Consider the following 22,236-nt stretch of genomic DNA (forward strand, 5'->3'; position numbering starts at 1 on the left):
TTTTTTAACCAATTCGTTTTTAACCTCTTTTTTAAGTCCCGCATAAAAGCGTGCTATTAGGGCTTTTTTACCTTATAGTAATTTGGCGGTAATTTGTCGAAATTTACTGGTATATTTGGATGCCGATTTGGTTTGGGTAAGGCGTACCAATTTACGTTTAGCCGTACGTTCCTCGTTTGGGTTGCCGAATGCTCCCCTAAGGTATTTTTCGAAATTGTTATAATCGTCGAAAATGCGGTTGGTCTTAGCTTTACGGTTTTCTTCCTTATTATGGTCCAAATAGTTTCGTAAAATTGGCTCGAACCAGGCGAGCGCGTCGTTTTTTAAGAGCGAGGCTACGTAGGTAACCTTGTTTATATTGCTATCGAAATTGTTTTCGTTAAAGTAAAGGTATGCCCGGGTTCCTGTAAGAAATCCCTACAGGGTACCTGTGGTGCCATCGTATGGTGATGGTAGAGGGTATTTGATATGGTTTTTATTAATTCGATTAGTTTGTTCGGTTATTCGTTTTTGGAATTGTCGATTTTCGGCTTAAAGCGTCGCGACCATTTAACGTAAGGCGTTAACGTTGGCCGGAGCGTTGGTAATAGAGGGGGTTTGAGGGGTGGTTTTGTTGGAAGATATTGTTTCGGCGGTATTGTTCGGTATATTTTAAGGCAAGGTATTGAATAGGAGCAATTAAAATGTTACGATTAAGGTATCGGGGTAACCTGTTTTCATAGTAAAATACAGTGGGTTAAAGCAATTGAGCGTTTGACTGGGTAATTGGGGTTTTTAATAACTGGGGGTGAAGTTATGATCGTTTTCAAGTAAGTATTGAGGTTAACTAAAATTTAATTGCTGCTAAGCAATCCTAAAATCGAATTTATTTATATGGTAATAAGCGTAATTTATATAAATTATATTCCAAATGTGATTTTTTTTAATTTGTTTGATTTGTGATTTTTAACTGAGATTTTACAGATTATAGAGATCCATTCTTTTGGCCGTCACGTGAGGTTACGTGAGATTTCGTGGCCTTGCCCTTAGGTAATCGTTGTTCTGCCGGTCGGTATTTCTTTTGGGCGAGTGTCGTCAGGAGGGGTGTGACCCCACCTGGCCTCTCTGGTACCGGCCCAACTATCTGGTCGTAACAAAGGAGCTCACGGGGTTATTATATTAGAGGTAAAGAACCATATTATCGTTGCGCAGGAATATTCGAGGATAGCTTTATTTTATTAAATAAATAAACCGGGCCCGGACCCGGATTTGTGGGTGCGTAGGTGCGGGTTAACCTAGGCGTCCGCTGTATCAATACATCTGCAAAAATCACACTTGTGGCTTCGCGTTTATAAAACACCATGTACTGAGAAGAATAGACTGTAGCTTGCTCTATTTGTTGGTACAATAGTGATTTAGATTGCTCAAATACTCACACCCATTTCTTGCGTTGTCAATAATTATCTTGTGCAGGATGGTAGGTGTTTAATTGATAAAATACACAATCCGTAACGGGACTAAAGGCAGCCGAAAACTTTATGTGTTTTTACGTCGGCTAAAAGATCTGATGACTGCAAACAAGGCAACAATATAAATCCCTTGGTCAGCCTATAAGCAGGCGACTAAATCTCGTGATGAAACCATGGTGCTATTATTTCTATTTCATTTACACGCGGGGTTTAAAAGTAACCCCTAAACTTTGACTTCCGGTCAGGTTAACGCGGGTCACCGACATATCTTTACCACCGCGATATGTCATTCGAAGGTATATTTGATTAGTGGTGTTATCCATACAAATCATCATACATTCGAAACCATGTGTTTAGGTGGATAATATATAAAACCGGAGATCGAAGTTCAAGCGTCGATCCTATACCATGTTGGCCCAAGAGGATTCTGCGGATCTTCCCATCTTGCTCTCACCTTATATTGTGGAGGTATCTTCCCGTCGACCATCTCAGCAGTTGTGCAATCAGCATTGACTACAACCCAGAAGTTGTAGCCTACTGTCCCGTTGGCACGACGTTTTCCACTTCAAAATTCGAGCCTCTTTTCTGAGGATTATACTTTAGTGAGATATTTTGGTCCATAAATGCATTTATTATCGAAATGCCTTATCCGTCAAGTATTTCTAAATATATCCGAGTCCCTTCGTCTTGTTGCCTTTTTTAAGCAAATTGAGGTTTAGCGTCTTTTATTATAATTGAAGAAAGATAACTATAGTTTGACATAAAACCTGGCATTACTTACTTTTCTTGTCCCCAAATCCCTACGTGTACACAGTGGTTGGAAAGAAATATGCAACGTATTCTTTTACAATTGTTTGTTTCTATACGGGATATCATTAGCATTAATGGACGCCAGCTTTTGGAATAATACATGATTCCTAAGTTCTAATATGTACAAGTTTATCATAGATTAAATAAGTACTTAATAAATATACATAAAAGTGTTGCAGGAAAAATATTTGGGTGGTTTTTTTTTTTGCGATGGGTGGAAGTGTATTGGGTTACAGCGACTTCAATGTCAACATTATAGCTGCGGCTTCTAATCAGTGTATTTGCATTTTGATCCGATCCAGGTTAGTAAGATAGTTATGTCAATTTCAGTACTTGTGCCAGAGCTTAGAAGTCAACTTATGGAGGTAATAAGAAATAAATCTTCACATAACTGTTTTTTGATTATTGTATACTTGCTATATTATATAGGATTGTTATTTTATAAACAATAAAGGATTCAAATCCATTAATACATAACCATCTAGCCGCATCCTGTGCAACGAATGTCCAACCTCGTCCAGTGGATGGCTTACCACGCCAACAAAAACCATCCCAGAGTTTCTTTTTCAGGTGGGGTGAGGTTATGTGCGTTCTTGTCACATTTGGCTTTTTCATTATCAATAGAGTGGTACTCAGCGTCAGAAGCTGGGCTGAGCTCATTGGAAGTTTGAGGACCACTCCACAATGCTCTCAAACCTTCTCGCGGGGTCAAGTTTCTAATGTGGTGGGTTGATTCCAGTGCCCAGAAATGTCTAAGCGTGTATTTCTAAGTCCCTTTTGAATGGAAATACGGACGTAATATATTGGCAAAATAAAATTTGTCTTTGACGCTACACAAATTTTTACTTCTATTGCGATTGGCTAATCACTAGACCTGATAAGGTCGGATGGTAATGTCCGGCGTCTTCCAAACATGCCAGCTATCAGCCTCTTTCGGGTCACTGAAGGGAGTTAAAGCTGCAAAGCGCATTCTGATACAACGCAAAGATGATTAGTATCAACACTGAAATATCTTCAGAGGAGACAGAAAATGTCAACTCACTTATAAGTCCCCGGTGCAATGTAGCTCCCATTAGCTAACTTCCCCATCCACCAAAACCTCTTCCCGAGCTCGGTCCAAGACGAAGTTCGCTCGATGCCCGTGACCGGGAACGGTGCTACGCGCTCTCTGTCCATGGTGGCCGGGTCAAAATTGAGCGCCCTACTTGCTGATAGTGAATACGTTGCCGAGCCTACGAACCCACCGGTTGCAACGGCTGGTGGGTACGACCATTGCGATTCGTTGTAGGTGGCGTCGAAGATCTAAGTGGCGGCGTTAATGCTACAATTTTCTTCCACGAGAGACCGAGAACTTGACGCGAGGGAATTTTGTCAAACTTACGTCCCATCGGAGCTCCTTGACGCCCCATTTGAAGTTGGTTTGGATTTTGGGGAAGTCTTGAGCTCGCAGACTGACGTTGAAAGCGTAGCTGCAAGATGGCAAGGGCGGGTGTGTCAGCTTCCATTTCGCCGAATTAGGCTTCACGATGAAAACCTACGAGTTGTAAACATCTATGTTTTGGTTTTGAGGGCCGGATCTCTGCACTGGGTACGGTGAAGGGAAGATTTTGTTTTTCATCTGAGCTTTGAGGTTGAACGCAGCCCCTGAGTTGAGCATTAGTATATTGACTGGCGATTTTCTTGGATAGGACATATATATAGTTTGTATGATGTGAAGTCCAGGTGTCAAAGGTTCACTTACCATAGTAGGGAATGCCCACATTCTCCCCGTTACTGGCCTTGATCAAGACCTTGCCACTGTAAACGGGCAGCTTGGATTCATCACCGACAGTCGGTGCAACGAATGTGAACCTGCGAAACAGCGTTAGCAGATGCCAGCAGACCAATGATCAAAAATTAGAGCACAAATGTCAAACGCGGCTAGACTTACCTAGCAGTCTTAGTCTCACCAGGCTGCACAGTAAAGTTTCCCTCTGGAAAAGTCACATTCGGCACTAAAGCAAACGGCGCCACGTCAAGAACATCAGCCAACAACCCCGACGTCCTGCCCTGCATGTTGAACCCGCCCGCAGGCTGCAGCTCAAAAGTATACGTCAGCGGTTCGGCACCACGATTAGTAACCTCGACGCTTTGACTGGCCCTAAAATTGACCGTATCGTTGAGCGCAAACGCGTCAAACGACACGGCCGTCACCTGCTCCAACAACTTGGTGGCGTTGACAAGCCCGCTGCCAACCTGCGCCACCGGAGCCGCAAAGCCAAAGTCGGTCGGCGCGGCCTGGGGCTGCATCGCCTGCCACGGCAGCGTCTCGCCGCTGCTGATGATCCGCCGCGCCAACCAACGCGCGAAACCTGGGCCGTGCGTCGTGCGCCCGCCGTGCTGGCTGATGTAAAGCGCCGCAACGCCGGCGAGGTACGGTGTGGCCATTGATGTGCCGCTCAGGACTGCGTAGCGCCCATCCAAATACGTGCTATAGATGTCGTCTCCCGGAGCGGCGACGTCGGGCTTGATCTCGAGTTCGTTGGTCCCGCCCCACGAGGAGAAATAGGACGGGATCCCGCCAGCCGAGTCGCGGAACCCGACGGCCCAGTCCGGGTCTGAAGGCGGTGTGAAATCGGCTGTAACGTTGCCGCCGGCGCGAAGGGCGGCAAGGATGGCGGTGCCGGAAGGGGAGTCGACGACGGCGAGCACGGATTTGTATTGGTTGTTGTTGACGGGCGCAAAGGGCCGGTTGTCGTTGTTTTGCAGGAGGATGGCGGTGGCGTTGAAGGGTTCGAGGTTTGCCTGGACGGTGTAGTAGGAGCAGGATTGGGTGCGATGGACGAGAACGATCGAGTTGGATAGATCGGGCGTGTCGGCCGGTAGGGGGTTACAGCCGGTAAAGGGGCTGGCTGCATCCAGGGATAGGGTGACGATGGGGAGACCGGTAAAGTTCCACAGGGGGCGGTTCGAGGATGGTATGTAGGCCATTAGCGTGGTGTTGGAGGTGCCGTTGAGGGAAAAGATTGCGTGCCATGGCTTGGCGGGGACGACACTCGTGTCGACTGAAGCAACAGCAAGGACGTCTTTGCCAGACGACCCGCTACTGGCGTACAGTGGGCCATCCTCACCACTGTTACCGGCAGCGATGGTCACAACCACGCCCTTGTCAACAATACGGGAGGCAATGGTTGCCCAGGCTCCGTCAGCCCAACCCGAGGCGCGACCAATGCTGGCTGTGATAATGTCGACGCCGGCCTCGTAGGCCATGATTGTGGCGTCAACCAGGGTGTCTTCGTCGGTGCCTTCAAACTAGAAATGGAGCTGCAATGTGAGATGGGAGTTCGTAGATATATATATATATATATATGCATAAAATTCCAGAGCAACTCACAGCGCCAAAGACTTTGAAGGCCAGTATTTCGGCTTCTGGTGCGACACCGACAAAGCTATGGTGAAAGGCATGGTTAGCAATCTCCATTGTTTTCATATCCTGCATTCTCATTCACTCACAAATCACTCTTCCCTGCGATTATACCAGCCACATGAGTACCGTGACCAAGATGATCCATGGGGTCAGCATCGGGGATTTTCTCGTTCGAGCCATCATACGCATCGCCAACCAGATCGTATCCTCCGGAAACCTTGAACCCGGCCCCGAGTCCCCCACCCAGCTGCCATAAACCAGCATCAGCATTTACAACACATGAGCTCCAGGCACGGGCCGATCTCAGTATCCAAACTCACAGCAGGATGGGTATATTCAACCCCTGAATCGATAATTGCAATCCTAACCCCCTTCCCAAACACGCCCTTTTCGTGAAGCCCATCTACACCGGTCGAATAGTGCACCGACCAATTTGTAGCGGCCGCATCGTCGCTGAATGCCAAACTTGGCTGCACAGGGGCCACCTCAACCCTGCCGACTGGCCACGCCCGGGCCGCCAACCCTCTGCCGTCACGCACAATACTGTCAAGGCTGTCCGCGTCGTCCGTCTCGACGCTCAGCCCGACAAAGACGTCCGAGTCGAACGTCTTGACCACGTTGCCGCCAGTCGCCGTGATCATTTCGGTCAGCTCGGACAACGAAGCTCCCTGGCCGCACTCGACGATTACTTTTTTGCTCGTCACTATCACCGCTTCGTCCGTGTTGCGGGGCTGCAGGGGTGCGGCGCGCTCCCAGGGCCCAAGGCGGGCTTGAGCCACGCCGGCGGCGAGGAGAATGAGTGCTCCTGGTTGCATGGTTGTCAGCGGAGATGGAGGGATTCCATATTTTTTGTCTTTGTAAAGGATGTTGACGAAGACTGGACGTTCGTGTATATGTATTTGTTTGTATTGCTGCTCTCGGCGCATTAACTTGCTCATTGGGGAAATTACCGCAACGAGTGGATTTCTTCTTCCTGCCAAAGGTGGAATTTGGCACCTTGATGGACCGGGAGATTTGCTTGATTTGGGGTTACTTGCCGCCAATTGCCAAGAAATGCAACCCTCAATTCAGAAGGTCGTTCGTGGGCAGCGGGCCCGGCGCACGGTTGGGCGTTGTGAGCAAGTCGGGTGGGCTTGCATTAAAGAGAAGATATCTGCCGTCTAGCGATAAATATGACATTTCAATTCCATGTGATGACATTCCACGACCAAGTGAATGATTTGCAACGCATTTAAATCTTTGCAAATATTAAGCCTACACATCCAAGGTAAGATATGTACCAAACATCGACATGTATATTTACAGCTACCACCGCACAGGTTCGCTTATTCATCTGGCCCGATTTTGCATCGCCTGGCTTCGCACTCGAGATCGCTGGCTCATGGTCACTTCATCGTTCTATGGGCCGCTAAGTCCTGCTTCTTGATATTCACAATGGCGTCTAAGGTGAAAAACCATGACCCGTCGCCATTTGTTCAATTGAGTGTATATTAAAGCGAGATGTAAAGAGCGAGCGAATAAGTGACTTGAGACAGGTGAGTATGGTGATGAGCAAGAAAGGAAACACCCGGGTTCTTGGGCGAAAGTTGCTGCATTAGATAGATCTGCAAGAGGCTAGCTTGATCAACGTTAACATTTATCATCACAGTCAACGAGATTGAAATGTATGTTGTTCCCTTAGTGGTGTCGCCTTCCATGGAGGAATTTCATCTCCATCTGCAAAAGTAATGCAAATTGTAAGAAGCTTTCGTCCTACCCAGGGACCCTACGTATGAAGTAAATGAGAAATCGGAATCAGCCCAGATAGAGTTTTCGACGACATTTAACACGGTATAGGGTACAGATGGTGGTCACAGATAGCAGTACCTGAGTCGTGATATCGAGCCCCAGAGCATTGTGTACTTCTTGTGCATACTTCCGGTCTTTGTGTCAAAAGGCCGTCGGCTTAAAAGCTTATTATGCAGCTTCGCCAAAGAATCGATATTATCCGGAGAAACCGCTTTCGGAAACTATAACAGCACTAAGCTGGATTGAGGGGAGAATAACGCAACGGTCGACCTTCCACAGTGAAAGCAAATAGGGAACACCCAAGGATTAGTTCATGTGATACTACACGATACCGGATGACGGGAAAGCGACAATGTCAGCGGATCGGCGGCGGCTCACTACCTATGGAACTTAGGTGTCAGCTTGGAGTCCTGCCCTGCGATAATTCTTTGCTTTTACGATTTGCAACCCCAGCTTTAAACTTTTGGGCCTCAGATACCAGTTCTCTATCATTCCCGTCGGATGATTATCGCCCATGGACCCATGATATAAGTATCTAGAGTAAAAGCTCGGTCGTAATGCACGTGAGGTCTGAAATCGACCCCTAAACTTGGGATGTGGTGATTTCACCAATACATAACATATATGTCGGTACATAAGGCCACGTAAAACCACGCAAAGCCACGCCAGAGATTACATATTTTTGCACGCACAACCCCGCAAAGATTTCAACCATTGGACGCACCATTTCCAGTTCGCACCACCTTCAATTCGCATTAACTGCGCCTATATTGTTTCAATTTGCTACCTAAAAAAAAGAGGTACGCGCGCAGCTGCTCTCTCGTCGCAAATAATATAATTGCACATGGTACCAATTGCAGAGGATGCACATTACAGATGTTATTAATAATGCCGATGTGCAGGTGCCGGTGTTAATAGCTTTTAGGGTTTGCAAGTGCGGGGTTTATAGGGTATTACCTGCGTTGTACCTTATGGTAATTATACGTACTACAAAATGGACATCATTTGGTATTTATTATAGCGATTTGTATTGGTTAAATGGCCAAGGCCGAGTTTCATTTGCCGAATATTCGGTATTATTCGTATTAGTTTTGGTGATTATAAAACTCGTTTACGGGTAGGGACTGTAGGTACAATAAGCAAATGGCCAAAGTCTTCATATTTTAATTACTCCTGCCTATTTGTTAGATGTATTATTTTTCACATAAAAAAATGGGTTGCCTGGACTTATGGGTGTTTTGTATATCAAACATTCGGATTCTATATTCATTTGTTTTACTGGGGATCCCATACCAAGGACGGTGATTATTGTTCCAACGTTATATTAAAGGCGGAATATTGTAAATCTGGTACACATAATACGCTTAACCACACATAAGCTTATCGTACTACGATTAGTATATTTCAACAAATTTAGTTGAACGGATGTCGAGCTGATTTAAATATTAACACCGTTAGCCTCATTCAAAATCCTAAAGCTGCCACAGGAGGCAGAATTTTTTAATGGCCATAAGGACTGGGTTTTTAAAAGGAACCATAGAAAAGTTTCCAGAAAGTTCTTTTCCCAAACTGCTAAAAATGGGGTCTTCGATTTGACAGACATGGGCCGATGCCCTGGTCAGTGCATCATCTGATAAGAGGGGATACGTGCTAAATATAAATCAACGAAGTTCTCAGGGCTTAATATATATGTTTAGGCCATAGAGTGCCAAGCTAGCAGTGACGTATCGTTTTTTTCTTCCTAATCACAGCGATCCGTAGGGGAGAAGCGATCGAAAATTGCGTCCTAGTCGTCTCTGATAGTCTGTTTAGCTCTGTCAGGTACAGAGGCAAAAAAAAGCATGGGAAATGAGAAAGAGAACCTTTATTCGCTGACTGACTCGATGACAAGGAATGCCTGCTGTAGTTGGGCATCATTTGACAAGCTACTCAAGTTTAAATCGGCCTCGAGTATCATTCGCTCAAAGCATATTTCGATGTCCAATTTAAGCGCGACCATGTAACTTTTTTATATCGTCACCGACCTTACAATAAACGCCTGTACAAAGCTCGTCTTCCGCCTGCGGCTTTAAGATACGGACTGAAGGTGCAAAAAATAATAATTCTAGCTAAACAACTTAGAAGCTACGCGGTAGATTAATTCGTTACGAACTTTTACTTGGTGTGGCTTAATTAAAATTCTGCTCATTCCACTCCTGTTTGCTCGTTCGCTTAATATATATAGATCCCCAGCAAATTAAAATATACGTCATAATAATTGCATCCATTTCTCAGCATAGCAGCCCTTTGATTAAATATTTTCAGGTAGCCGACGCCAGTTTTATTAAGTTTTTGTCAAACCTATTAATTACATGCCACTCTATATATTAATTTATATTTTAGTCCTGAACATTGTCTAATATGATCACTTATCCGTCGATCATATTCCAATATATGGCCCCTTTTCATGTGTGTTTTAATATATAAAACAGGTTTTTAGAATAATGCGAGTTAAGCCCGTAAATATTCCCTGGCGAATTAATTAAGCCAAGGTTTATTTTTACGTCTTCAACGAAAGAAGGCTAATGCCGGCGAACACTATTGCTTGGCATATTTTATTTGACGAAAAAGCAAAGTCTGTGTTAAATAGTATGAAATTATATTTAAGAGCCTTACCTCCTCAAATAATCCCAACTCTTCCTACCTCGCTTTCAAACTTACCTATAGTTTATTTTCCTCGTATCAAATCTTTCATTCGTTCCTACTTTAACATTGTTTCAATATATTTTTAAAAATGCGCTTCTTATTAGCCTTTACCTCCCTTCTTGCCAGCAATGCTCTTGCTGCTCCCCCTCAGCAACCCGGAAACGAACCAACAAACAGAGCACTTGAGGGATGTCGCTTTTATTGTCGGCATCGCATAATTCGTGGCGAAGCCCCCAAGGTACCCGGCACTCTTTTAAGCGACTTGGCCTCATGCCTTGCTCGGTGCGAGAGAGAATATGGGTCTAAATAAGGAGGCGGTTATTTCACATCAAGCCACAGCCGGGTGAATACCGTCACAATGCGTTTTTCTTTTCTTTTTTTTTTAAAAAAAAAAAATACAAAACTCCTAACAACTGCAAAACCACATGTCTTGTTTTATAAGGATAACTTTACGGCGCATACCACACGCACGTGCAGCGCGATGTACCTATTTTGTAACAAAGAACCTGGTGACGCTCCCGCCGGATTTAAGGGCCCTGTTAATCGGGTTTAACGCCAATATCGCCGCACGTGGTGGACTGCTGGAATATAAATAGACAATTTGCGCTTCGATCTTTCCGTTATGTGCTTTGAAATTTCACATTTTTGGACTCCAAATTGTGTTTTGGTTCGATAACCTGCGCATTATGACTCCTTTTTTTTATTTGGAATTGATTGCATGTTCCGGCTCGAAATCTTCGCATTTTTATCCTTATCGTCTTGGTTTTGCCTCCCCGTAATTTTCAACTGCTACCGAAAATGCCATATCAATTCTTTGGACTGTCTAACCATATACTTACGATAAAATGACCGCTAACGTCTTACATTTGTATATAAAACGCTACACTTTTAAAATAAATTTCCACCGAAGAAACGTTGTATTCTATTTTATATCACCTTACCTGTCATTTAAAAACCAATCAGTATTCCCGACTATAACCCTGTCCGAAATTTGTTATTTTTTATATTTAAATGTTTTCAATTATAAATATTATTGTACGCGTACGTGACCTATTGTTACTTATTTAAAATTGAAAGTCTATGACATTGAAATGTGGTTATTAAATTATTCGGTAATATTGGAATGTAAAAGCTGTAATTCCAAGGTTAAAAATGGGAATTTTATAACGTGTAAATTTAATACAATTAAGATAGTAGCGTATAACCAATAACGTTTTATCTAATTTAAGTTTCAACTAATATTATGTAAACGTACTATGAAGGCGATTCATATAGAGGGTGTTTAGAATTAAAAATGGCAGATAAAATTAAATCCCTGGAATTTAATTTTCCATTAAAATATTTATCTTCGGATCTAATTGGCGATTATGTTACGTTATTTACTTATTTATTATACTCCGTAAATCCCGTGGGGTATTCAGTGCTTTTATTTAATCCAATATTAAAGGAAAACTGTGCCCGAGCTGGGCCGGCCTGGGTTAAAAGGTAACGTTGCGTACCCCCTGTTCGGCACCCCCCCTGTTCGGCACCCAAAAATAACAACACTTTTATTTTTATCCTCCAACTTCTATTATAAATATCTCGATGAATCTTTCACTTTTGGATTTACTTTTTTCTAATCTTGATTCTCCATTTTCCAATGAAGCAATATACTGAAAAACAGCTTATATCTGCAATTAACGACGTCAATAATGGCAATCCAATTGCAAAAACCTCCCGAAAATGGGGAATACCTAGGTCTACACTTCAAAGTCGACTTAAAGGTTCTCAAACTTATAAAAAAGCACAAAGCCCTTTTCAAAGGCTTTCTACGGAACAGGAAAAGCATTTGGCTGATTGGGTACTTACCCAAACAGCTTTAGGGCTTCCGCCAACGCATTAAGAATTACGCTTTTTTGCCGAACGAATTCTTCAAGCCGCCGGAGAGACAAAAGGCCTTGGAAAACGTTGGATAACTCGTTTTTTGGCTCGTTATCCAATCCTTAAAACCCAAAGGCCCCGTCGAATAGATAACGCCCGGGTTAATGGCGCTACTACGGAGGTAATTAAATCTTGGTGGCTTTATATTACGAACCCGGTTATTAACGCTATTAAACCGGAAAACCGTTGGAATATGGACGAAACCGGTATAATGGAAGGTAAAAGATCTAACGGCCTGGTATTAGGGCTTAACGGGATCCGGCCGTTGCAACGGAAAGAGCCCGGAACGCGGGGTTGGACGATTATAATCGAATGTATATCGGCTACGGGCGTTGCCCTCCCTCCCCTTGTTATATTTAAGGGAAAAAACGTACAACAACAATGGTTTCCGACGGATTTAAGCCTTTTCGATAATTGGAAATTTTACGCAACCGAAAACGGGTGGACAAATAACGAAACGGCTATCGAATGGTTAAAAAAAGTGTTTATTCCGTATACCCAACCTTTAACCCCTGAAAAGCGGTTATTAGTTTTGGATGGCCATAGATCACATATAACGGACGAATTTATACTTTTTTGCTTGTAAAATAATATTCAACTCCTATATTTACCCCCTCATTCGTTACACGTTCTCCAACCATTGGATCTATCGGTTTTTGGGCCGTTAAAAGAAGCTTATCGACGTCAACTTGGATTTGTTAGCCAATTTTGCTGTTCAACAATTATTGGAAAACGAAATTTCCTACTTTGTTATCGAAAAGCCAGATTAAAAGCATTTATAGCAAAAACCATTCAATCTGGTTGGCGTACAACGGGGTTATGGCCGGTAAACTTGGTTAAACCACTTTTAAGCCCTTTTTTGTTAGAAAATAGCAATGCCAACGTTATAAAAGATAAAAACAACGGTTTGCAAAGGGATAAAACACCGGAAAGCCCAGCCCAAAAAATTAACGACCCGTCTTTACTTATTTGGAAAACCCTTAAAACGACCCGAGATGTCCGATTTCAACTGCAAAAACTTTCCCAATCCAATAAAACCAACGCTACTTTACGTCTTTTATTTGCAAAAGTCCAAAAAAGCTTCGAAGCTAAAGATACCCTTTTGGCTAGCGCCCAGCAAAAAATTAGTTTATTGGAAGTACAATTGGAGGCAATACGGCCGGTTAAAAGGAGGAGGGTGGTTCCGGATCCAAACGAGCTTTTGGTTAACAAACAGAACATTATTGGATTGCAGGAAAAGGATATAGAAAATTTGGAACCTTTAGCTGATGAAGAAGAGGTTAATGAACCGGAGAAGCGTGAAAACGATTGTATTTTTGTCCGTTGATAATTTTATATTTAAATCAGCTTATAAAAGTAGGCATTTCGTTGTTAGATTTTCAGGGTGCCGAACAGGGGGGGTGCCGAACAGGGGGTACGCAACGTTATCGGCAAAGGCGACGTGTTGATTTTAATCGCTGGGTTAGTTGGTTGTTATTTGTATGGAGAAATCCACAGACACCAAAAAAAAGTCATCGCAGCCTATAAAAACATATAAGGAACTTATGAATAACCATGAAACCCCATTTGTTCCCATTATTTCCGGGCGCCATCAGCGCCCATGGTTAAATTAAATGCCGATCGAGATGGTATATGTAATTTAAAAACGCATATAAAGCAAACCTTGAACGAACCGGTGATATTTTGGCAAAGGTCCAAAAAGCAACAGGGAAACCTATTGTTAAATGCAAAACCTACTATACCCTTCTAAGAAAAAAAAATCCACATCATTGGATTGGACGGGGTGATTTTTGTGCGGCTGCACTAGAGCCCAGCGATGTCTCTATCATGGGGGAAGAATATCGTCTTCATTTGCCGCAAATTCTAACCATAAAAATTATACCCTGATAGTTCATTAAAGTCGCCGCATCGCATAGAGATGGATTGCATGCCCATAATTTATCATTGCTGTATTTATACTCATTTTTAAAAAAACCGCCTTTTAAACTTCTTCGTATGGAACCTAACCCACCAACAGGTGTTTTCCACAGCGTTGAGCCAGTTCCCGCCTTCGACCTAGCTGGCTTCTACTCCACCAAAAGAAAGCCAATTGGGTAAAGGCCAACTTTATAAAAAACCAACCGAGCAGTTTACATTCCAAGAACATCGCAAGTTTCATCGTTACAATGCCGAATACACCAAGGACCTCCAACATATGCCTGGCCGTAGCCTCTAAACTCCGGAGTTCAAGGCGATGGTGCAAAAAGATCAAAGGGGTTCATCGCTTGCGTTAAATTGATAATATGATCCCCGTTGGGCCAACTATGCTTGAAATACCCGAGCATGACACAAGTTGGTTGCGCGGCACCTTAACTCCTCGCCACCACCGCGAGGGAGCCAGTCCCGCGCATCTCATACAACCGTCCTTCCCCCTATGGTTTCCCAGACCTCCGCTGCCTCTGCTGACTAGTTTCCTCGACGTAGCTCTCGACCCCATGCGGTCGTCCCACCAGGCCAATCAAACCCCGTTCATCAACCACTTTGACTATTCTAGACGTAGACCGCAATTGTGCCAAATTAGTGAGGGGGTATGGATGACCCAGTAGCCCCAAAGTCCAGGCATTTCCTCACGCATGCGTCCTCAAAATCATCGCCGTCCAAATTCCTGCCATCCGAATGGCAGAATCGATTCTCCATTATAGTGCAATCGCTACATTTTTCGTGACTTTTCAGGAAATCGCAGGCACATCGTGTGGCGTCATTAAGCTCTACACTGTTGTTGTCGGGCATGGCTTTGACGCAGAGAAGGTCGTGGTGCTTGTCGGCCGTTGCAGGATTTACCCCGAAGGTCAAGAGGATGACGATTGCAGAGAATGAAAGCTGCATTATGAAAGGTTTCGAAGTGGTGGGGGTGCTTGGAATTCGCGTATCCCAACTTTTTGATAGGGTGGCGGATCAGAAAAGGTAGACTAGGTCGAATGAAAAAGCTTGAATATTGGCAGATGGTTTTTTGGAATGGTTGTAGTGTGGCTGACCTTGGGAATAGGACTTGTGGTAGGTCTGTTCACCCTTTATGTAGGTAAAAATGAAAATGTAAGGCAGAACACATGAAGCAGACAATCGCAAAACTAAACGCATTCATATTGCTCACGAAATAAAACGCAATAAAACCTTAACAAGTCTTAATTTAATCTCCTCTACTAACGATACGGAGACTTTAGAGGCTTAAATTTTGTAAAAGTGTGATCTTCATAAACACAAAGGCATAATAGATGCTTCTCATTCACAAGGTTTGCTGATTCATGGACTATGATTCAAGAAAACCTAACCTCATTTGCAACCATTTTCCTCGGCGATATAAGAGTTTTCTTTTACCAAATCGTTACCAAATCGTCTGGCAAATAGGATCCATGTAAACCCGGGCCAGATAATTGGCACAACCCAGTATTCATGTCATATTCCAGAAAATTCTGTATAAAGTGAAGGGCCGAAAGGCAAATTTTGATTTGCTCAGTTGCTTTGGTTACTCTATAGCGAAATGTGTTTCATTTCTTACTCCGTTTCTCGGTATTGTTTTGTCAAGTCGGACCACCCGATTCCGAACACCTCGCCACCCCCAACACCCCAATACTTCCGGCCACCTTAAGTAATACCACGGCCCCGTTAATAACACTTCGGATTTCGATCAATTTTTCGCGACAAATCCTTTTTGTATGTAAATTCCTTAGCCAAGAATAAAATACAATTTCGAAAGAGGTGTTAATAACGCAATTGCATCGGTTTCCGGTGGTCTTTTAATTCGTAAGGTCTTTATATTTCATAAAATACCCTTTAATAAACTCCACTGTCGATTAAAAGGCGCCCAAGCCCATATAACAGCCAAAGAACCCTTCTAGCGACTGTGTGGTACCCAAGAAGCTTATTTGGTTTCTTGGGCATTAACATAAGCAGTTTTTGGGTTTCCACCATCCCATGAAAATCCCCGTTAATTCGCCGGTCGGGTCCTCCGGATTCGGGGGGATTTCGGGCCGTTTAAAAAAGTTGAATTACCGAATTTTTGGCCCGATACCCAGTATTTAAAATATGAAAACTATAGCGGATAACCTTTTCCCTGGTTAATAGAAATACAAATGCAAAGATTAAAGAATTGTGGCAATGGTTAAATGCTTGGGAGGTCCACGTTCTTAACCGGAAACCTGCGAGAATACAAAGGAGGCTCTTGCGGCTGGTGCCTGTGCTTATCACGTGGGTCCCGGATCTTTACCCCTATACAGATAAAATATGTAACTTTCGCAATTGTTAGGCATTTTGTACTGAAAAGCAAAACCCACTGTAGAGGTATCCACCCGGTTGTGATTGAGGAAACACTTGTTGTGAGATAATCACACCCCTAAATAATATTGCTGCTACAAATTCCTACTTTCATTTTCTACTTGGTAGGTGACAATTGAACAGTGGCCGAACTACACATCCTGATCGGCTTAACCGCATGGACCACAAGTCCCACACCGTGCAGGCTGACAAAATAGTCCGTCTATCTGGGCGACATAATCCGGTTGTTGAACAGGCGGCTGAATTTCCCTGGATCTAGTTTACTATATAGCATGCATGATTATGACCGGGGCAATTTATGCGCATGAAAATCTGTGACATATTTACTCTCTATTTTCTCTCTATCAAAAAGTACCAATGGCGGGAATAGAACAAATCATCTCAAATCGGATAGTGAATCATACATTGACCATGTATTCCTTGTTCCTTTTTCTCAGGGCAGACCCCCCTTTTCCTTGTCCTTGCAAAGCTCCTTCCCGTCAAGGCTCGACGTATTCGTAGCACAGATAATTCCCTTGAATGTCGAGGACATCGGCGATTGTCACGTTGGGCAGTTTACCAAACGTTTGGATAATATGGCCCAATGTGGTCTCGTTACCAGGGTCACCAGGCGCACCATTTTGTTCACTAGATGTTTATAGATGACGGCATTGTTAGCACCTACTCCCAACGAGACCAATATCAAAGTTACAAAAAAGAACATCAGCCAAGCGTACGGGATATAGGCAGGCCTGGGGGGGAACCCAGGCACGTCATCCCTCATGACATTATTTCCGCTGATGTTGCTAGTCCGCGCCGGTCTATCCCTAGCCTGCCAGTCCCAGTAGACCTTATCCAGCCATGTATGGTGGAGATAGAACACCGGATCCCCGGGGCTGCTGACGCCGTTGCTCATCTCCCCGCCGACGCCCCCGTGGCCGCCCGTGTGAGGCACACTCTCTATGCAAGCCCACGCTTCTTTCCAGGTCGTCTTGCTGAGGCACTCGTCAACGTTTTGCTGAGAGGAGAAGGTGGAGGCGGTCTCATTGATGGCTCGGTTGATGCAGTGGTCCGTCACATCATAACCCGGCCCCAGGCTGTTGGTGTAGTTGGCAAACGGCCCGTCGACGATGCAGCCGTTGGTACCGGTTCCGTTGCCTCCGAACCCTGTCACCGGGTCCAACACCACCGAGGAGATGAACTTGCCAGCGTCGAGCTGCTCATACCAATAAGGCTGGTAGCCGGTGTAGCCGCAGTCTTCACGTAGGGCGAACTCGTGCACGTGCATCATAACGCGATGGAAGGGGAGAAATGCTGCCTGTTTGGTGATTTGGAGGTGTTTTGGGATTAGTATGGACGGGGTCTCGGTGGAAAAGGAGATTTCTGGGTCGGTACTTACAACACTGTGCGTCGCCCACGCCTGCAACTGGTGGATGGCTTGTAGCTCGTCAAATAATGTCCTTGTACCGTTGAGACCGAGAACGGCGGGCTTCGCCATCAGGCAGAGCTCCGCGTCGATGTAGGCCTTTTTCTCGGCATCGCTTAGGGTGTGCCTGTTTGCTCAGGGACGTTGAGTTTGTATTAGATTCCCACTATATCCTTTCGTGGTGGAACATCATCATGGCATCCGAACTCCATTGTTTGGTGTACGGGTGCTTGGGGCTCGGTTACCTACCATGCCCGCCTCTGACTAGGGTTTGTGCATGGCTCGCCTGCCACGGAGAGCAGTGACGAAGAGCACGCGAGGATCAGGTAGGCGATTTTGCTCAGACCCATTGGGAGCGATGACTCGACTAGCTTCTTGGCTGGTCAGATAATAAGACGAAACAAACCAAAGCTTTGCTATATCAAGGACTAGGCATTAGTTAAAAGAGCTTTTTGACATAAAACCACCAACTGCTCAAGTATGTATGAGGGTGCTGACCTAAATAAGAACGACTGTGCGCTGATACTGCACTGGAGTTGCTGGTTCCATGGAAAATGGCTGCCGTTCCTTTCTGGTTCTGATCTTGGCCTTATATATCGATTTTGCCCATTAGCACGAAAGCAAAATTGTTGTTTTGCGAACAGGCGCGAGTCAAAAATAGACACGTATAAGAAAATGTTATACACCTCAATACGAAAGTATATCACGACTAACGACCGTTTCGACTTTGTTTGGCCAAACTTTAGTTCCAAACTATATACGGCGAGGGTCAACCACCCACCATTACGGACGGCCGCGACCTATCAGGATATCAAAAATGTAAGGGTACACGGAGTTTATATCGAAACTACATAATAACTGAGCAATTGTTTTAACACCGGAAATGAATAAGATAGAAATTTCACACTAAATAGATACCATCAAAATACGTATAAGTCTAGGCACATAAAAGGTGACGTAAACCACACGACGCAATCTTGCACGCATAAAGTTCCAAAAAAAAAGATCGACCTTTGTTTACCATGGTCAACATCTGCACCATCCACCCACCCTTATCTGCAGCACTACCAACCATTTGAACCATCAACAGTTGCACGCAAGCGCTTCACCGGTTGGAAATGCATATGAATGAATCGCTTTTAAATAAAATATATTTGCGTACATTTTTGTCGGTCAAAAAGTTTGGATATCGTGCGTGAATAAATTACATGCGTTCGATCAAGCCATCGCAAAGCATGTGGCTTATCACGAAATATCGAAGTTTTTCATAATACAATAATGTCCACTCAACAGGTATTCATTATTCATTCCGGGTGTGACAGTAATTGCACCATATACTTACGTGTGAGGTACTGCGTTGCTTTTTAAAGCCTATCAGCGGCTTTTACCCACCCCGCCACCTTTAGTCGGTTCATTCGATATGATTGTAGGTTTTAGTTCGTGTTATATAATCGAACAAAAAGATTGGGAGATAGATTGGTTTGTGAGGAAACTCGCATTAGCTATACTGTACCCCAAAACCACAGATCGCGCCGGTAGCAACAGGTGATTGACCCTCGCGTGTACTCGAGCAACAACAACGTCAAATAGAAACCCACAGATCGCTACTCATTCGGAATTTGTACCCTTTATTAGTGATACTCTAGTGCCACGAGCATCATAAACAGATAGATGGATCTGCGGCTCGATCCAAAGTGCTCCAAAGTGGTTTCCTGTTTGGTTTTAGCATGCAGGCTCAGAATCCCTGTTGTTTGTTCGGATAATTTAAAGAGGCAGCTTCCAGAGAATTAGCCTACTGGTTCCTTCTCCGACATCTTTATCATGGGTAGAAGCAGCTCCGAGATGTCCACCGTCACATTTCGGGCTCGACATTTTAGCCGGCGGGTTGGTGTAACATGGATGGTCTCTTCGGGCCAGCCTAGACCAACGAAACTTGCAAGAATCACGGCACGACACACGCCGTCCAGCGCCCACCCGCATGAACTTAAGGGTTTGCAACTGCCGTGAACTGGCGCCGAATTTTCCTCAGCTTTAGCAACCGAGCATATTATCTAGCTGACTCTGATGTAGACTAGAATTTCTTGTCCACGAAACGTTAGCGGCAAATGGGTTCATGGCTAAGAAGAAACACAGCAAGACAAGGCATCCAAGAGAATATCTGTCAGTGAAATCCAAATCAGGTACCTACACTTCCAAAATGTACCCGAGCCACTCAAGCATCGACCCTGCATAATTGGTTCGTTTATACCCGCCCCCTCGGATCCTGAACAAGGGATACCCTCGCCGCCATGATTCGCGTCAAGTCCGACGCCCGCCTGGCATGCGACAGCTGTCATGGCCTCAAAACTAGATGCGTCTACGCCGGTCCAGAGTGCACTAGCACCGGCGGGCGTCGTGGAAATGGCGCCACAACCACGCCCTCTTGTCAGCGCTGCGCTCGTCTTGGCAGGCACTGCCTCACCTCCAGGACTAGAGGGGAGTCAGGCCGCCCGAGGAAGCCAGACAGGACGTCGACGCAGCCCGTCGCGGGGAGGCAATTCGTCTGGACGGCGACTGGGTCTATCCATTTGCAAAAAGAACACAGCGCCGCGCAGATCCCTCCACCAGCAGCAGCTGAAGGAGGAGTGGCGACTTTGCCGCCGCCATCGTCGCCGTTTTCTCCCTCTGCTGCCTCCAGGCCAAGCCTGTCAACCGTCCAGCCGTCCGACCATGTCCTGGCTTCGCTGAGCACCGCGGATAGGACGCTTTTGGGACTGATTTTAGACAAGCGCACCTTTGCGGACCATTTCGTGCTGGCGTCTTCCTTTGCCGACGGCATGATCGAGGGCATGGTGCGCGGGCTGGGCATGGGCCTGCCGCAGCAGGGGCAGCCGTCGCCGCTCGTCGGTCTGCAGCTGTCGTGCGCCGCCAAGGTTGCCGATCTGCTACTCCTCTGCCGCAGGAACACGATAGACGGCGACCCATCGGGTGACGGCTACTACTGCTACTACTCCAAAAGCGCGGCAGCGGTCAACATCCTCCGCCAGACTTGGACCGAGCAGGCGCGCGTCGTCGGCGAGGCCGAGGCCCTCGTCGCCATCTACCTAGGCATCGGCGTCGTGACCTTTGACCTTATGGACGCGGGCCGCAGCGCCCACTCGGTCGCCCGCTTCGCCATCGGCGTCGTGCGCCGCGCTGCAAAACTACACCTGCAGCGCCGCCGGCAGACGTTCAGCCCGGGCGTCGACCGCGACCTGGTCCCGCTCGCGTACCTCGACACGTGCAACTGCCTCGTGCGCAGGATGGTGCCGGCCGCTAGGCTGGAGGTGGGTGGTCCGCCGGGTGTGGATAGGTATATAGGTGTCTGTGGGTCGCTTTTGCCGGTGCTGTATGACATCTGCGAGCTGAGTCGGGATATGTGTGCGTTGCAGCTCGCCAAGAACACGGCGGGGAAGGGTGATTTGGGCAGCGGGTGTCGGCTCGGCAGGTTGGTGCAGCAGTGCGCGCTGCAGCAGCGGCAGGAGAGGCTGCAGCGGGTGCTGGAGGATTGGCAGCCTGTGGTGCCGGGCGATTTCGTGACTGCTTACACGTCAGCTGAGCGGGGGATCATGCATGCCCAGGCCCGCATCCATAAGCTGACTGCGACGCTGATCCTCCACCGACTGGCGGTAACGTTTGACCAGGACGGAGGGTGCGATGGCCGCGGCGCGCGTCTGGCGGGCGAGTTGTTGAGCTTCATGACGGAGCTGTACTCGGTAGTCGGTCGGAATCCCAAGGAGGAGCGGGCCGGCGTGGGGACGTTTGACTACCGGCTTTCCCTGTCACTGTTGGTGGCTGCCGCGGAGCTGACATCGGCCGGGGACAGGCGCTGTTGCCTAGAGGACATGTTTCCACTCGTCGTATCGAGGCTGTATCCCGAGGTTGATAGGATGTTGCGTGAGTTTCTGGGATACGTGTGGGCCAGTAGGGATGATGGCTTTGGTGGTTGCTGGTTGGACTTGGCTGGGTTGGATGATGCGCCGGCGTTTGTGCTCTTTTGAGTTTGGGCTGGCTGGTGGGTGCCCAGGTGCTTTTCTTGGCGTTGCATTGTTTATGATACTTTTCGTTTGCAAGCGTGATACTGCTGCATAAAACTGCCTACTCACTATACTCGCTATACTAAATATACCCGCTATACTCATCCAATGAACGCTGATATACTAAGGTGCGCTTGTTTCTCAAATCAAATCAGTACTACCAAGATAGGCCCAACAGAGACGACGTCATTCGGTTCTGCTTACCCGGATTCGAGTCTCAGTCCTTTCCCAACTTGGAGATCAACCCGAGCTAGAAAATTTCCTTCCACTTATACCCTAGCGTTAACATGCAGCGCTCGGTCACTAGGGTGCCAAGACGGGGCCTAGATAACGTGTGTACCCGATATCTGAAAGATAGAGAATCAATATTGATCCGGATTCAAACGTTGTTTCTTTTTTTTCAGTCCT

At 45.9% G+C, this 22,236-nt stretch overlaps 4 protein-coding genes across 4 annotated transcripts; 1 reads left to right on the plus strand and 3 right to left on the minus strand.

The window, feature by feature from the left end:
• Window positions 1-3,126: 3,126 nt before the first annotated feature.
• On the minus strand, window positions 3,127-6,602 carry PgNI_00059 (uncharacterized protein; the record flags this gene model as incomplete). Its single annotated transcript, XM_031120143.1, has 9 exons — window positions 3,127-3,229; window positions 3,301-3,560; window positions 3,640-3,727; window positions 3,797-3,902; window positions 4,000-4,109; window positions 4,189-5,549; window positions 5,632-5,686; window positions 5,751-5,911; window positions 5,985-6,602. The coding sequence occupies 9 exons, from the start codon at window positions 6,600-6,602 to the stop codon at window positions 3,127-3,129; spliced, it is 2,862 nt and encodes a 953-aa protein (XP_030986637.1).
• Window positions 6,603-14,613: 8,011 nt separating this feature from the next.
• Window positions 14,614-14,922, minus strand: PgNI_00060 (uncharacterized protein; the record flags this gene model as incomplete). Its single annotated transcript, XM_031120144.1, has 1 exon — window positions 14,614-14,922. One exon carries the CDS (start codon window positions 14,920-14,922, stop codon window positions 14,614-14,616), a length of 309 nt encoding a protein of 102 aa, XP_030987669.1.
• Window positions 14,923-16,847: 1,925 nt separating this feature from the next.
• On the minus strand, window positions 16,848-18,123 carry PgNI_00061 (uncharacterized protein; the record flags this gene model as incomplete). The annotated part of the gene is made up of 4 exons (XM_031120145.1): window positions 16,848-16,995; window positions 17,085-17,665; window positions 17,747-17,900; window positions 18,023-18,123. 4 exons carry the CDS (start codon window positions 18,121-18,123, stop codon window positions 16,848-16,850), a joined length of 984 nt encoding a protein of 327 aa, XP_030987668.1.
• Window positions 18,124-20,061: 1,938 nt separating this feature from the next.
• PgNI_00062 (uncharacterized protein) lies at window positions 20,062-21,792 on the plus strand (the record flags this gene model as incomplete). Its single annotated transcript, XM_031120146.1, has 1 exon — window positions 20,062-21,792. One exon carries the CDS (start codon window positions 20,062-20,064, stop codon window positions 21,790-21,792), a length of 1,731 nt encoding a protein of 576 aa, XP_030986381.1.
• Between the last annotated feature and the right edge of the window lie 444 nt (window positions 21,793-22,236).

This window comes from Pyricularia grisea (assembly GCF_004355905.1).
Source record: "Pyricularia grisea strain NI907 chromosome Unknown Pyricularia_grisea_NI907_Scaffold_1, whole genome shotgun sequence".
Taxonomy (NCBI): Eukaryota; Fungi; Ascomycota; class Sordariomycetes; order Magnaporthales; family Pyriculariaceae; genus Pyricularia; species Pyricularia grisea.